General features: G+C 42.1%; 1 protein-coding gene and 1 pseudogene across 2 annotated transcripts in view; one reads left to right on the top strand and one right to left on the bottom strand.

The window, feature by feature from the left end:
• The window catches only part of LOC102743088 (tetraspanin-3 pseudogene), a 3,727-nt pseudogene extending 1,537 nt beyond the window's left edge, over positions 1-2,190 (bottom strand).
• Positions 2,191-13,204: 11,014 nt separating this feature from the next.
• Positions 13,205-16,943, top strand: part of FAM91A1 (family with sequence similarity 91 member A1) — a 43,486-nt gene continuing 39,747 nt past the window's right edge. For both annotated transcript variants that reach the window (XM_006737714.3, XM_081816509.1), the window contains exon 1: positions 13,205-13,528. In XM_006737714.3, the coding sequence (XP_006737777.1) occupies positions 13,457-13,528 (72 nt within the window). In that variant the 5' untranslated portion in view covers positions 13,205-13,456. The remainder of the gene's footprint in view (positions 13,529-16,943) is intronic.

Raw genomic sequence — 16,943 nt, forward strand, 5'->3', positions numbered from 1 at the left:
TCATCTGTCGATGGACATCTTGGCTCTTTCCAGTTTGGCTATTGTGGACCTTGCTGCTATAAACATCGGGGTGCACGTACAGGCATGCGTTTTCGACCATGCAGAGGTTCCACCGGTGATGAGGAGCTCCTAAGCAGGATCTCGACTCCTCGGGCACAATCGGATGCGCGCACACAGCACGCCCAGCGGCTGGATAGCTGCCGATGCCAGTGCCGCTCAGATAAGATGCGCCAGGAATTCCTGTAGCTTCTTTACAACTAGAGCCTCGTATCCCTCGGCAGAGAGGTCAGAGGGCTGGGCCAGACTGCCAGGACAGCTGCTGACGGTCCCTCTGCACAGCTAAGAGGGACACTCTGGTGTTTGGTTTCTTTGAACCAGCCTGAGTTGCTGTGAGCTCCACAACAGTGCCGCTGTCTCTGTACGCAATCCCCCGCCCAGCTAGCAGCATCCGTGGCCGTCCCATTGCAGGTCTCCCACACTGTCTGAATGCCGCCATCATCCTCATGTTCAGCCTTTGCTCTGTAAATGTATCCCCAACCCATGACAACGACTTCTGTGACAAAAGCCAAGAGCAGGATGATGACAAATGTGGCAAGTCCTCAGCGGTTTTCTGGGATTGTGGCACAGCTACCAATTAGCCCAATAAGGAAAAGCGGGGCTCCTACAGGGTGATCAGGACAGTGGGGATGAGAGTGTACGCATCTTCATCATAAATGATAAAGATGTGGGCTCCCACGTGGCATAAGATGCCGGCTGACCCCCGGAAGTTGAGGTGGGGCAACACCAGCATGGACCTGGAGGAGGTGCTGGCTCACAGACCCATGGTGCCCGCAGCCTGCTGGGAAATGCACAGCCTGCGGGACGCTCACTGCAGCACCCCTCCCCCGTGCCCTCGGGCAGCCCCAGCCCTGGCGAGCACCAACACTCCTCCTTTGCGGGAGTCACTGTCTCATAGCCCTGATTTTGGCCAATGGGAGGCTGCAGACAGGCAGGAGCCAACAGATGCTTCACCCCTTTGCCCCCCAGTAACTGTTTTGAGGTGCAGTCGGTTCATACTGCCTCTTGAGAGGCATCACACAGGACTAAGCAACTGACTGTTTTCTTGAGAAGCTGTAGGCCGTTCAGGACCACGGTACTTTGCATTTGCTTTCGGGCCTTTCCTGCCTTACGTTGTTTCCCCTTCACTCTTAGTGTCCTGGGATTGTGTGAGAGTGCTAGCATGTGCTTTATCCATCTGTTTGCTAGAGAATCGGGGCAAAGACACTGTCTTTGAAAGTTCTGGAATATTACCTCTTGGTGCTCTGGGGGACCTAATCGAAGGTGAATGAGTAAGGGAAGAAGGAAAGGGAGCGGAAATCAGGAAAGGCTTCCAGAAGGAGGTGACTCTTGAACAGATCTTAGAAGGAAAAATAGGGGATCATCAGGCAAAGTGGGGTTCATAAAGGAAGATAAAACAACACAAGCAAAAGTACAGAGAAGTGGAATTGTGTTTTATTCAGGGACTGGATTTTCTCCTTGGAAGGCTGGTAGAAAATCTAGAAGTTTTGAAGCCTTCCTATTATTGGTTACTTATTATTATTACTACTACTTAATAATGTTTAAAAGTAATCATTTTAAGTAATGTTATTAAGTAATATGTAATACCTAATAATACTATTATTATTAAGTAATAATAATACTAATAAGAATGATATTATTATTTAATCTTATTAGCTACTTGAAGTCTTACTAATATTGCAGGGGTAGAGAGAAGCTACTTTCACTTCTCCCCCAATAAACCTTCCACTGAGGAGCCAGTAAGAGGTGAGAGTGTTTAGGAAGACCCTGGACTTGGCAGATGGCGGCCTGACAACTGAAGCTGACTCACAGGCATGTGCCCCTCAGTGTTGTCCCCCACCATGGGTTTTCATGTACTTTGAATGGGTTGCCCATCAGATTCACACAAAATTCTGAATTCCCATTTCTCTTGAAAAATCAGACCAGGTAGCACTGGGCTCGCATCCCACCGCGGATCTGAGCAGCAGGTGCCCATGTTAGGTGAGGCATGGGTGTTCAGGCTGGCACAGTCCCCACCACCCCCTGACTGGTTCCTGTGTCTCGTCAACATTACTTGTGTAGTTTCTCTAGCATCTGAGTTTGCAATTCTGGGCATTCCCGGGATACTGGGTCATCTTGAACCAACGAGACCATTTTTGCCCCCTTAGCCTGCTAGGGCTGGATGCGCCCATAGCCATGCGAGGGTGTCTTGTTGAGACTGAGAACATGGACACACCGTGCCTGCTTCTTTTGGTCACCAGCTGTTGATCCAGACCCAGACGTGAGCAAGTCTGATTGTTAAAGCTGAAGGCACATGTTCAGGCCTTAACTGCAGAGGCCCCTGAGAAGGAGAATATTTGCCATGTATGGTTTCGCTGAAGGGAGGAGAGCCCTGCCTCTTAGTAAGATCCATAGATGTTTAGACAGTCAGCAGCCAAATGAATGAGACAATCTACTAGAAACGGGGCGGCCCTCTAATTGTGGTATGTCTACCAGCGGAGCAGCCCAGATGATCTTATGCGGAACACACACACAAAACTTTGCTTTGATAGCCTTGCATTATTTTATGTGTATTAGGACAATACAATGAAGACACGAAACCTGTGAATGACAGAAAAAGTTTATTATGTGAAGCATGACAATTTAGCAAAAAATCTCAAGAAAGTAGTAGTTTTGATGATACTTGGAAATAATAAGTTTATTATTTAAATGACCGAACTTTTGGAAACTGGTCTAGATAAATGCAAATTTTAAATTTCTCTTTGTGCCAAGTATTAATAATAATAAGACAAAAATACATTTATTTAGGGGCGCCTGGGTGGCTCAGGTGGTGAAGCATCTGCCTTCAGCTCTCAGGTCATGATCCCGGGGGTCCTGGGATTGAGCCCCGCATCGGGCTCCCTGCTCAAGCCTGCTTCTCCCTCTCCCTCTGCCTGCCCCCACCCCCGGCTTGTGCTGTCTTTCTCTCTCTCTGTCAAATAAATAAGATCTTAAAAAAAATACATTTATTTAGTGCTGTGGGCCAGACCCTATTCTAAGCACTTTAAGTTTGTTTGTTTACTTAAACATCACATCAACTTTAGGAGATAGTTACTATTATTTTCCCCAGTTTTATAGATGGAGACCCTAAGGCACAAATAGTTAAATAACCAGAGGTCACTCAGTAAATAGTCAAATGAGAATTTGAATACTCTCTCCCTGACAACTATAGCATTAGGGTGGATGTGGATTCCTGTACAGTGATTACACTGAAAATCTTCAGAACTGACTTGGGATTTATAATCTGAAATTTGGGGGTGAATGCTTCTAGAGTACGTGCTTTCGTGCCAAGTGGTTTGTCATCTAGGGGACAGTTCTCAACTTTGGCATCATTGACATTTTGGGCCACGTAATTCTTTCTGTGTGTGTGTGTGTGTGTGTGTGTGTGTATGTGGTGGGGGCTGTTCTATGCATTTTAGGACAGCATTCCTGGCCTCTACCCACTAGATCCCAGTAGCATTTTCTCCAGTTGTGACAACCGAAAATGTCTCCAGAAATTGCCAGATGTTCCCTGAGGACAAAGTTGCCCCTGGCTGAGAACTTCTGGTCTAGAGAATTCTGAAGTCTCTCAGTGAGGAGCCCAGAAATAATTATCAGCAGGAGGCAATGCGATGACTAAGCAGCCCTGGTATGTTCTCCTGCGTATTCCTGCACGGTATCGTGTCATTTTTTGTTAATGGCAGGTGTGTCTAGTTCCTCATATCAGAAATAAATACATGGTACCAGCTTATACCAGCTATCGTTTTTAATGCACGTGTGATAGACCTTTGTGTTTTACTTACAAAATGAGCAACCGGCTTCTTATTTTTCTAGAATCCAGTGGCTGTATGCTTGGCAGGAAACTACAAGTGATCTCAATTTCTTTAAACATTTCTTTCCTTGACTTGGTGTTTGGAATTCTTTGAGGGGGCTTCTCTGTGAAAATAGGACAGATTATAAACTAGGTCCATTTGTTTATTCATATTTTATTGATTTACTTTTTGGGGTTTTTTGTTTACTTTTTTTGTTTATTAGTATTTTAAATACAAAGATCAATATTATGATCATGCTATACGAATATATCATAAAACATTGAAGAGCTAAAGAAGGACAGCTCTTCTCTCAAATGGGGCTTTCTGGTCATTAAATCACTGACAAAAGGGATTAGCAAGAGCATCACTCAATCCTTTTTATTTCAATGTGCTCTGGTCTCCATGATATCTTCCATATCATCCCTTGCCAGCCAAAACACCTTCCCCTCCAATCCCTTAGGATCTACTTAGGCAAAAACATTACCTCCTCTGTGATTGCCTCCAGAATCCTTAATCAGAAGAGCCACTTCCTTCCACTAGACCCTTTATCATCTTATCCTCATCATTGTATTCTCCTTTATGTTCCATCAAATTAAGTACCTGGATTCTCAACCCTATAAGATGGTAAATCATTTGAGGGAAAGGATCATGCTTTATTCATCTCTATCCCCTAATACTTAGTATAGTTCTTTGCACATAGAAAGCACTTAGCATATTTTTCTTAAAAGAATGTATCCTTCTGTTAAATTAGTATTTCTCTAGAATTGGAAATCATTATTTGGCAGTGAGACAAAATCAATTGCTAACTCTATTTCTGTTATTGGGCTGCAAGAATCAGGAGGGTGGTTAAGATCTGGGTGTGGCGTCTTCCCATCTCTTCCCCTTATTTACAGAGTGAGAGATTTTCCTTTGAGATTTTATTTAGTCCCAATTGTTACCTGCTCTGTGTTTCTTTCACATTTGGGAATTAATTGCAATCATTCATGTTAATTTCATCGATCGAATCCATGAAGCAATCTTGCCCCCTTTCCTCTGTTAGCCTGGATCAGGGTTGTCTGCCTAAAAGAATCCCACAGGAACTTAATCCTTCAAAGGATTCTCATAGTTCCCTTTAGATCCAGGCCCTTAGTAGGTCACGGTTTGGGTCTTCTTAGTTATTCCACTTTCTCAGTGGCCCATGGAAACCTGCCATGCTTCTCCTCATGACAGGCCCTGCTGTCTGCTACCCAAGGATCTCAACATGTGGATATTAACACTGTCTTGGAAGGCAGATAGTGAGGGGCAATCTCTCCAGCTTAGTCTTGTTCCTTCTTATGTTCCATGTGCAGAAAATAAATCATGGCTCACATTAAAGCTGGCAGCTGCTTGGGAGTTGAAAATGTTCATACATGACTATATGGACAAAGAAAATGTGGGGCTATTTGGTTTTCAAAGTTAGATTTAATCATCCTCATACCCTCACCCCACTGGGGTGGGAAGTGGGGCTTTAAGTCTACTAGTAAAGATGCTCTTAATTCAACCTCTTCCTGATTAAATACAGTCATTTCACTGGGGGAATGGTTTCTATTCAGCAAATACTCTACCTTGAAGATTTCATCTTCTCCCTCTGTTTCTCCTCAAGATACGCCAGTGGGAACTAAAATAATCAGAAAACCTTTCTCAACCAAGCCTGGCTTTCAAGACTAGTATCTTGCTCAGACTCAAAAATCCTATTTTTTATTTCCAATGGTGAACCTTGACTTTCTCTTTGCCTTTCTTTGTAATAATCCTTATCTTCTCAAAGGCAAATGGATGATGTTGGCTTTTTAATTAATTTTTCCTGGCTTTCACTTTCCTGGGCCTACCTTTTACCAGGTTACATGGTTCAGTTGGCTTCCTATTTAAAAGAAAAAAAGAAAGAAAAAGAAAAAAAATCACTACGCATTAAGGCTATACAAAGTCTAAGAAGACATGTCACTAACCACATTTAACAAATTCTAAAAGAAAGAGAATTGCACATTTCTGCAAAGTGAGAGTACAAAGACCTGAGCTAAGAAATAGCTGATTTACATTGTTCTGGGATCAGTTGTAGTTGTAGCCAAGAAAGTATCCTGTCTCTCACTCAAATGTCATTAATAGAGATCATGAAGCAATCCCACTCATACATGAATTTAATCCCTGATCATAGTTTACGCTAGTATATAAACTCTTATTTCTTGTTAGACAATCAAGAGATTACGTGCTGCTAAAGGTATAAAGTTTGGATGACATAATGTAGAAGGAAACAAAAAATATTTCATTTCAGCCAAGTTCTAAACCACTGTGACAATACACCCAAAGAAGCTAAAAAGATCTGCAATGGACCAATGTCCCATGTGTAACATGAACTCAGATAATTTCCCCTAGTCCAGTAGTGTGTAATTCTTTATTTCTCTCAGGGCTCTCCCAACAGTTATCAAGGGGGTAGAGAAATGATTTCTTTGGTCTACATGAACGTGGAATAAATGTTTGTGTATTTCTTTACAAAAAAAGCCAGGGGTGCCTGGGTGGCTCAGTTGATTAAGTGGCTAACTCTTGTTCCAGCTCAGGTCATGATCTCCGGGTCCTGGGATGGAGCCCCATGTCAGGCTCCATGCTCAGCGAGGAGTCTGCTTAAGATTCTCTCTCTCCCCCCCGGCCCCCCCCCGCAAATAAATAAATAAATCTTAAAAAAAAAAAAGCCTGGGGCAGACTGGAGGAATTATTTTGCATATGAAAAAAATTATTTTAGTTGGCTATGGAATTATTGTGTTGTAGAGTTAGAATGTACATTAGAAGTCATCTTTGTTCAATCTCATTTTACAAATCCAGCAAATGCTTATTGAGTACCTGAGGCCTGACGAGGCCTGATAAGTGGTTACCAAACCTTGCTGTGCTTTGAATCACCTGGGTTCCAACTGAGGAATTCTGATGTAATTGATCGGGTGTGAGGTCTAGGCATTGGTAATCTTAAAAACTTCTCAGGTCATTCTCATGCTCCTAAGACTACCCTCTTCCCTCTGTTTTTTTTTTTTTTTTTAAGATTTTATTTATTTATTTGACAGAGCGAGGGGGTGAGAGCACAAGCAGGGGGAGCGGCAGAGGGAGAGGGAGAGGGATGCGGGACTCGGTCCCAGAACTCTGGGATCATGACCTGAGCTGAAGGCAGATGCTTAACCAACTGAGCCACCCAGGTGCCCCTCTTTTTGCTCTGTTAAAAAAAAATCTGGCATTGAAATATTTTCTTCTGTATCTAATCCATATACTTAAATGAACTTCTTTGATGAAGTAATGGGGAAGAGAAATGAGAAGAGCTCTCCAGATACCTCCTCACTTCCATAGGTTTTCATAAGCTCCTCCCTTTGTCCTCTTTATTTTTCCAGCTAGTCCAATCTCTTACGAAACAGAATTGAAGAGCAACTATGGAATTCACAAATCCCATTCACTCAAAATGTGATTTTACTCCTCATCATGGATGCTATGAAAATACTTTCAATTAAGGATAAACTATGCTTTGTAGCCAATGGACTTATCCTGTTTATTTGGCCTACCACAGAAAACTTTAGGCTCAGTGGCGACCTTGAGATTGTGCAAACCTCAGATGGACTACTGTGCTGTAGTCCTAACTGCATCAATTTCCAAGGAAGAACTGACAGTATTTGGTACTATCAGATATGCGAGACAAAGCTCCAATAAATAAAGAATTTCAAGGACTTTAAGGCCTGAGAGATTGGTTTGGATAATGAAGGAGCACTCCAATGTTTGTAACAGCAATATCCATACTAGCCAAAATATGGAAAGAGCCCAGATGTCTATCGATAAATGAATGGATAAGGAAGATGTGGTATATATATATATATATGTATATATGTATATGTATACACACACACACACACACACACACACACACACACACGATGGAATATTACTCAGCCATCAAAAAGGATGAAATCTTGCCATTTGCAATGACATGGATGGAACTAGAGGGTATTATGCTAAATGAAATAAGTCAGTCAGAGAAAGACAATTACCATATGATTTCACTCATATGTCGAATTTAAGAAACAAAACAAATGAACATAGGGGAAGGGAAGGAAAAATAAAATAAGATAAAAACAGAGAGGGAGGCAAACCATAAGAGATGCTGAACTCTAGGAAACAAACTGAGGGTTGCTGGAGGGGTAGTGGGGGGAGGATGGGATAACTGCGTGATGGGCATTAAAGAGGGCACTTGACGTAATGAGCATTGGGTGTGATAGGCAACTGATAAATCACTGAACTCTACCTCCGAAACTAATGGTACATTATATGTTAATTAATTGAATTTAAATTAAAAAATTAAAAAAGTCAATAGAAATGAGGAAGAGAAGAATTTGCAGGTTTTAGGTATAGAAATGTTGTGTGAGATCAGCCCCTAGTGGGCACTTTAACTATCACAATGGCTCAGCATTTCAGTTGTGTGGCTTGATAGTGGAATGTTCATTTCAATGTGGCTTGATATTGGAATGTTCAACACCAGAAATGTTCTGACAGACTGACTTCTGATGGCAGAAATACATTATTTTCGGTATTAGAGATAAATGTTATAATATCAATCTTTCGCAGCCTCTGTGAAGAGGATCCCTTTGCCTCTCTCTACGACAGACTTGTAACTCTCAGTTCCTTTCCATCATTTGCAGAAGAAAATCCTAGAAACTCCCTAACAGAGAGAAAAACGGTCCCACATTTTTCTTGCCCCTTCCCGCTTCTCCATCCTTACCTCCTGATTCTTTAGTGTTCCAGTCACAGTGTCTGGATGAGAAGTTTTCCAGGTAGATAAGTAGGGGAAAGAATTCAAGAAAGGGCGTATTCTATTTGGCATATTTAGGGAATTGCAAATGTCTTAAAATTTCTGAAGTGTGTAATGCAAGAGAGGATGGACAGCTGGGTCTTTCAGTCTTTTTCTTTTCTTTTCTTTTTAACTTTCACCATAGAAGAATACAGAAATATTTCTCCACTCCAAAATAAATGAAGCGCAGGTGGAATGGTTCTCACAACGACAGTCTCCGTAACAGAGGTGGAAGGGAGGAGCGAAGAATGTGGCCCGTGGGAGAGCCCACATTCTCTCTAAGCCAGATTACCTGTCCTCTGCTTCACTGACTGGTGGGGGAAAGGGGGTCTAATGCTGTGAGATTTTTCATTTTTATTTTTAAATAGGTAACAGATCTGGGTTTATTTCAAAGTTAGTGTTTTATTTCTGAACTCTTCCTTTTTCAAAAGATTTTATTTAATTATCTGACAGAGAGAGAGGGAGAGAAAGAGAGAGAGAGCACAAGCAGTGGGAGTGGGAGAGGGAGAAGCAGACTCCCCGCCGAGCAGGGAGCCTGATGCGGGGTTTGGTCCCAGGACCCTGGGATCATGACCTGAGCTGAAGGCAGACGCTTAACCGATGAACCACCCAGGCGCCCCCTGAACTCTTGCTTTCTTAAAGTATTTTAGCACAAATTCCAAGAGATCAAATTCTCAGTAGACTTAAATAAGGTGTATATCATTTAAAAAATATTGATTACATGTGCTATGGCATCATTTAATTTTTTATAATTAAAGAAAATATGGGGGTTTATATTTAGCATTACTTGTCATACCCATGAGGAGTTCCCAATAGTATGCATATGAAGAAATCTGGACATTTTAAAAGACTTTAAGAACAGATAGTATTTCTTTCTCTCTCTCTTTTTTTTTTTTTTGCTTGTTTCTAACAATGGAAGTGGGCTATAAGAATAGAAAGTTAAGAAATTTTAATGTAATTATAATTAGATAAAGTTTTTTATTTTTTTAAATAAAGATTTTATTTGAGAGAGAGACAGAGGGAAAGCACAGAGGGAGAGTGAGAGAAGCAGACCCGTGCTGAGCAGAGAGCCTGATGTGGGGCTCGATCCCAGGACCCTGAGATCATGACCTGAGCTGAAGGCAGACGCTTAACGAACTGAGCCACCCAGGCACCTCTAGATTAAGTTTTTTCTATTGAAGTATAATTGACGTACAATAGCTTATTAGTTTCAGGTGTACATCACAGTGACTCAATATTTTTATACATTACAAAACAATCCCCAATAAGTCTAGTTACCATTTGTTACAATACAAAGTTCTTACAATATTGGTGACTATATTCCCTGTGCCGTGCATTACATCCCACTGACTTACTTATTTTATGACTGGAACTTTGTACCTCTTAATCCCCTTCATCTGTTTTGTCCACCCACCGCCCCCAACTTCCTCCCTCTGGTAGTCAACAGTTTGTTTACCTGTATCTATGAGTTTGTTTCTGTTTTGTCTTGTTTGTTCATTTGTTTTGTTTTTTAGATTCCATATAAGTGAAGTTTTTTAGATTCCAATATAAGTGAAATTATATGGCATTTGTCTTTCTCTGTCTAACTTATTTCATTTAGCATAATACCCTCTAGCTCCATCCATGTTGTCACAAAATAGCAAAATTTCCTTCCTTTTTATGGATGAATAATGTTCCATATCTTGGCTGTTGTAAATAATATGACAATAAACATTGGGGTGTGTATATCTCTTTGAATTAGTGTTGTTATTTTCTTCAGGTAAATACCCAGAAGTGGAATTGTGGGATTGCATGGTAGTTCTATTTTTAATTTTTTGAGGAACCTCCATACTGTTTTCCATAGTGGCTGCACCAATTTACACTCCCACCAACAGTGCCCAAAGGTTCCCTTTTCTCCACATCCTCGCCAACACTTGTTATTTTTTGTCTTTTTGATAAAAGCCCATCTGACAGGTGGGAGGTGATATTTCACTGTGGTTTTGATTTGCATTTCCCTGATGATGAGTAGCGTAGAGCATTTTTTTCATGTGTCTGTTTGCCATCTGTATGTCTTCTCTGGAAAAATGTCCATTCAAATCCTCTGTCCATTTTTTAATCAAAATTCAAAAATTTAATAAAATTTTTTATTAATTTTTAATAGGTAAAATAAAACAATTGTAAAAGGTTACATATTCCAAGGTACTTAAGATATAGTCCCAACAGAAAAACACAAGCTCTACGATGAAAGTTCGTGCTGCCTCAAGATAATCAGATTTCACCATTCAGGCAATTCACACACCATATTAACACACCATAGTCCCCAAACTGATTAAGAAATGTTCACTAACAATTTAGAGAATCTGGAGAAGCCAAATGGGAGAAGAAAATTTTGCAGGTTTGCATGTCCTCTATCAGTCAGATAACGAACATGATTCTTGAGAAGATAACCAAAAAAGGGCATGGTGGCTATAACACACAGAACCATTCAGTAATGCCAGGTTTTTATGGTTCTTTCTTTCTTATGCTTCTACTTAAAATGTGAGTCCTCACTTATTCCAAATAATTTTTACTAAAACCTAAAATAAGGATAAATTACATTTGGACTAAAATTCTATTGAGATGGCCATGATTTTAAAACCCATCAGTAAAAAAAAAAAAAAAATTACTGGAAGTTCATTGAGACTCAGGCACTAAAGATAGATTAACTTACCTGTGACTGCTCCTCTTTACCCATTGCCTTTGAGAGCCTTTAAATACAACCATGTCATGTTAACAAGGAACTGACTGCAAATCACAATCTATATAGACCAATTCCTATGTAACACTATTTTGGAGTGCTAAAAAATTTTCAACTTCAACTGCTCAACTTTACAGATATCAGTTCATCAGAAATGTCTAAAGCATCCTTTGAACTTCTTTGCCCTGATCTTCCTTTTAGATCACAACACAGGGAAACCATTGGTAAAGGTTCCCTGAAGTGAGCAAACATTTCCCCTACACCCTGGTATCACATGTCCCTGGATCTCCCCAACACTTAGGATCTATCTGATCTAGCAGGCAGGGAGCAAATTCATTTACTTTCTCCCCGAATCCACTGACTAGATGTGTTTAAAAAATTACTTCCTAACTGATGCCTTATAATGCAATGTGCCTGAAATGTTAACTCTGGTCTTTCTGTGTAGGCTTTTATACTTTGGGAGCAGCAGGTTCCCTTATGATGTCTTTGACATCATTGGTTCTGCCCATCAAATAGAATTCTTTGTTGGGAACCAGACTGACAAAATGAGCCAGGCAGTTGGACATGGGGAAAAAAAGCTGAAATAGCAGCGATATCCCAGGCATCTTCTCGACTGAAGCCCTGCACCTCGAGAGCTTTTTGAAATGGTCATCTGTTATGTCATCAGCTCGGGAAAGAGCAAGTGCAAACTCCAGCAGGGAGGTCAGACTTTCTCCAGTTCACACAGACCTGGTCAGGGAGCACTGGGTTCTTCCAGTAGACCTTGCACCCGGCACTGCAGACAACCCCACTGTATGGACACTTGTTGGCCAGGCTGGTCACTACGATGACGAGTTCCTTGTCAGCTTGGCTGAGCTGGCCTGTTTCCTTGTTGCAGATGGCATTGTAATAAGCTAAGAAGGCTCTGAATTCCAATGGCCGGTGAGACAACAATTTACATTTGGTAAAAATCCTGTCAGCGGTGACAGGGTTCTGAGGTAGCGAAGCACAGACATGCTGGTACCCTGTTCAAAGCCAGAAGGCCTTCCTGGAGGTGCCTGCCCTCTTGCAGGTTTTTTTTTTTTTTTAATACAAAGTTGTAGAAGTTCTTTCTATAGTTTGGATATTAACCCTTTATTGGATATGTGATTTGCAAATGTCTTTTCCCATTCAGTAGGCTGCCTTTTCATTTTGTTGATGGTTTCCTTTGCTGTGCAGAAGCTTTTAGTTTGATGTAATCCCGTTTGCTTATTTTAGCTTTTGTTGCCCTTGCCTGAAGAGACTGGTCCAAAAAATTCTGCTAAGACTGATGTCAAAGACCTTACTGCCTATATTTTCTCCTAGGCATTTTTGGTTTCAGGTGTTACAGTCTTTAATCAATTTTGAATTTATTTTTGTGTATGATGTAAGATAGTGGTCCAGTTTCATTCTTTTGCTTGTAGATGTCCAGTTTCTCCAACCCCACTGACTGGAGAGATTCTTCAGGGTTGGCTTTGGGAGGAGGGCTCATTGCTCTTCCACTATTTGAAGCCAGCTATGACTTCCTCCCCAAGCCCATCATTCTTAGACAACTTACTCCAGTGCCTGAAACTGGAGAAAACTGGGACATCCAACAATGGCAATGCAGACCCAAGAATTTATCTTTATTCACCCAGAGACTGACAGGAGGAGCCAAACGCGCGGGCAGGGGGCGGTTACCCGGCGCTTCGCCTCACCACCTTCTTGCCCCGCCCCCTACACTCTGGGGGCGGGGCAGGAGGCCAGTCGGTGTCCCGGCCCTTCAGCCTCGCGCCAGCGGGCGGAAGTGACGCAAGCCCAAAGCCATTTCCGGCGGGCCGAAACTAGGAAGAAACTTGGAGCTGCAGAGGCGCTCCTTCCCCGGATCTCCGCTGCTCCTGTGCCCCGTGGCCCGGCAGCGCCGAGCTGTCGGGAGCCCTGGCGATGGGGCAGCCCCGGCCTTCCGCAGTGTGAGGCGCGGGGCCTCCCGCGGGCTCCCCGATAGGCCGAGGGTGGGCAAGCGGGAGGCGTCGTTGCAGCTGCGGTCACGGCCGCTGCCGGGCTCCCGGCATCATGAACATAGACGTGGAGTTCCACATCCGGCACAACTACCCCTGGAGCAAGTTGCCGGCCAACGTGAGGCAGGTACGGCTGGAACCTGGGGTCGGGGCTCCGCCCTGCCGTCACCTGCTCACCTTGCCCGCGGGGCCGGGGCTGCCCCTCGTGGCTGACTCCCGCCCTTCCCCCGCCGCGGTCTCTGGGAAATGGTCCCGCAGGTCAGGGGTTCGAAGGGGACGGCTCTGGGGTCACAGGGGCAGGATGGGGCCGTTGCTAAATGGGATGGACTCGCTTGGCACTTTTGCCCGTAGCCTCGTTTAAAACCAGATACTGGATTAGGCGCTTGCGAAACCTATTTAACACGGCCCTTGACCTCCAGAACTTCAGGATGGTGGGGAATAGACGAGAAACAAGTGAATACGTTACAGGATGATAGCCGCTCACACGTACTTGCATTGTAGTATATGTGGGCACACAGAGGAGTAAGAAATTGTCCGGGGAGTGTCTGGAGCCCGTGTGGAGGAGGCATTGAAATTGGGCCTTAAAGGACGAATGAGAGATAAGAGGGAGTAAGATTTTCCGGGGAGAGGGAAAGTTATTTTAAGGGCTTGAACGAGTGAAAGAGCATGTTGAGAGGAGCTAGCAACTTAGTATCACGGGAGGTGGAGGTGTGGGTATATTGGTGTTTGGAGGTGGGATTTTGTGAGTGAGTGGAGGTTGGTTGGTAGCAGGTAAGGCTGGAAAAGCAGGCAGGGCCAGATTTTGAAGGCGCTTTCCTACTTTGATTGTTGGACTGTATCCTCTAGGCAGGATAGGTTTACCAGAGATGTTTCAACAAGAGAGTGACGGGAGTTTTTGTTTTTGTTTTTTTCTTGAGGGTTAATTCTCAACTGCTTGAGTGTCATTTTTACTCAATTGCTCAACAAATATTAATTGAACACCTGCATGCTATGCCTTGTTCTAGCTGCTTGTAGTTTGCACAAGTCAACAAGATAGAGACCCTGCCTTCATGGAGCTTACATTTTAGTAAAGAAGGACAGTAAACAAGTAAATGAACAAGTACTGAATGTGACAGGTGGTGTTGAATCTTACGAAGATAGTGATACATGCTGCATATAAGGCACTGTTTCTCTGGCCATAGATTGATCTTCAAGTTCCTCCCTTTCTACTTGGTTGAGAGTGAAATTCTGTTTTCCGTTGGTGCTGGGCAGTTATATTTGGAAAATTTGGGATGGTGGTGGTGATGGTATAGGATTATTAGTTTGCTTCCTCACTCAGCATGGGGGCATAGTACTGGGAAATGAATAATTTAAGGTTCTGGCGATACATCACGTGGCAAGGAAAGTGCTTTCACTGTAAGATACCCAACAAACAAGAAAGTAGAAAGATAAAAGGAACTAAGAATTCGCGGTTGTCAGTGGCTGCCCATGTGACATTTATCTTGACTTGGAGGAACAAAGCTCTAAACTTGAAAGAGTAAGTTTCTCATGTTAAGCTTGAATGAGGGCTTTGGTACTTCTGTTCTTTAGGGTTTTGTGGTGTATCCAAAGACAACTGGAAGACCCAACAGTCCTTTTCTTGGTTTCCATCTTTTCTCTACTTTTCCTTTCACAAAAATAAATGTAGCATAATGGAAGAAAGATGGATGATTCACTTATGTTCAGCATGAATAATTGATCTCAGTATTGGCAAAAGCATATCTAATACTTAGTCAAGACTATTAAAAATAATCACAGATCAGTATTATAATTAGGTAGAAATGTGACATTAAATTAAAATTTGTTTTGGTAAGATCACTTAAAAAATAGCTGTTTTAGCTTAGGATAAGCTTCCACTTGTAGAAGGTTTTGGAAAACCCATCTGTACAAGTTACTTCCTTGGACTTTATCTAGCCTTACTACTGTTTGCCCAGATCAAGCTCCACCTTCAGTTGCTACATCAGCTTTCTATCTGGTCTCTCTTCCTCAGTGTAGGACTCCCTCACATTCATTCCTCACACTACACTGGGGTGAGATTTCTAAAAGGCCAATTCAATCCTGTACTGCCTGTCTCCTGTAGATTACTTGTAGCTTCTTGAATGTCAGAACTCCTCCAGGAAGGTTTCCCTGACCTTCTACATCTGGAGAAGTTGACCCTCCGCAGCACTGTTTCTCATCCATAGCACTTAACCCCACTGTGTTGCATTTGCTGCTTACATTACTTGTTTTGCTTTTGTATTCTGAGCACCTATCGCATGGTTGGCTTTTAGTAAATATTTTTGGAGCGAATGAGTGATGGTATCAGTCAGAGGTATTTTTCCAGGACTAAAGCTCAGTCACTTTAAAAGTGGGAAATAGTTCTTGTACGGAAAGAATTTGTTTTTTGCCATTACAGATATTAAATACTTTGATAGAGTTTCCAGTAAGCTTTGATGACTTTAATTTGGAAATGACTCATTTGCCACTTCTGAAAACTGGGGGAAGGTGAATTCAGATTTTTTTTAGAAGTGTAAAGCGGGAAGGGGATTTCAGATTTTTACAAAATGTACGTAAAACCAGTAGCTTTTATATGGATGAGATGAAATGTTTTTATGCGGTATGGGCTATGCAAGACTTTAAAAAAAATACATTAAAAGTTGTAGATAAGGCCATTATTTCAAGGTTTTTCTGTAGCTTATCTGTATCTTGTATTCATTATTCAAAAACAATGAGGTTCTGTATCATCTAAGAAAGGTCAATTAAAAAATTGTGCGTATCTTTTTTGTGGGGGGGCTGTGATTGGGGTTTGTAGGAGCAAAGTCTTTAGAAAACCATTCGTTCTGCTGTTAGCATAATCTGATGCACAATGGGTGTTTCACAGCCAGCACCTGTGTCTCTGCATCTGTTACAGTGCCTTTTATATGCAGCTCGGCTTCATTTGTCAGACCTGGTCAGTGTTTCTGAAGGGTCAGCACGACCCAGGGTAAAATGACCCTTCTTTTAGTTTGCCTCCTGTAGTGGTAACAGTGTTTCAAAATGTGAACGGTGGGAAATTTGGGGTAGGAGTGGGAGAGAAGCCAAAGAATCTTTGTGAACAAAAGCAATTATATTTCATGTATATGGGTAGTGAAGAACAAAATCAACTAATACAGTTTTTAGATATTTGTGGGTACACGTATGTATTGATTGATCAGGATCAGTCATTACTTAATTCCTGGCACAAAGGCTTAGATGTTTAGACGTTGCATTCTCTAACTGACTTACAAATAATAGGCTCTTATATTTTGTATGAGTGGCTTGATTATACTTTTTGTTCTGGAGTTCCCAGGCATGAGGTTAGAAAGGGAGAACATGGTTGTAAGTTGGGATAAATTAAGAGATTTATTTTAAAACAGAAGAGCAAAACCTCAAGTGTGGAAGTTGCTCAGGTTCTAGCAAAACCGTGTGCTGTGTGCGTGTGTGTTTTGTGTTCCTTGAGAAAGAGACTTATCTGGCAGCAAAGCTAGAGAAAACCCTTTACAAGTTTTACAGCAAGCCCAGTATAT

This window comes from Leptonychotes weddellii, chromosome 4 (genome assembly GCF_054177405.1).
Source record: "Leptonychotes weddellii isolate Sample4059 chromosome 4, ASM5417740v2, whole genome shotgun sequence".
Lineage (NCBI taxonomy): Eukaryota > Metazoa > Chordata > Mammalia > Carnivora > Phocidae > Leptonychotes > Leptonychotes weddellii.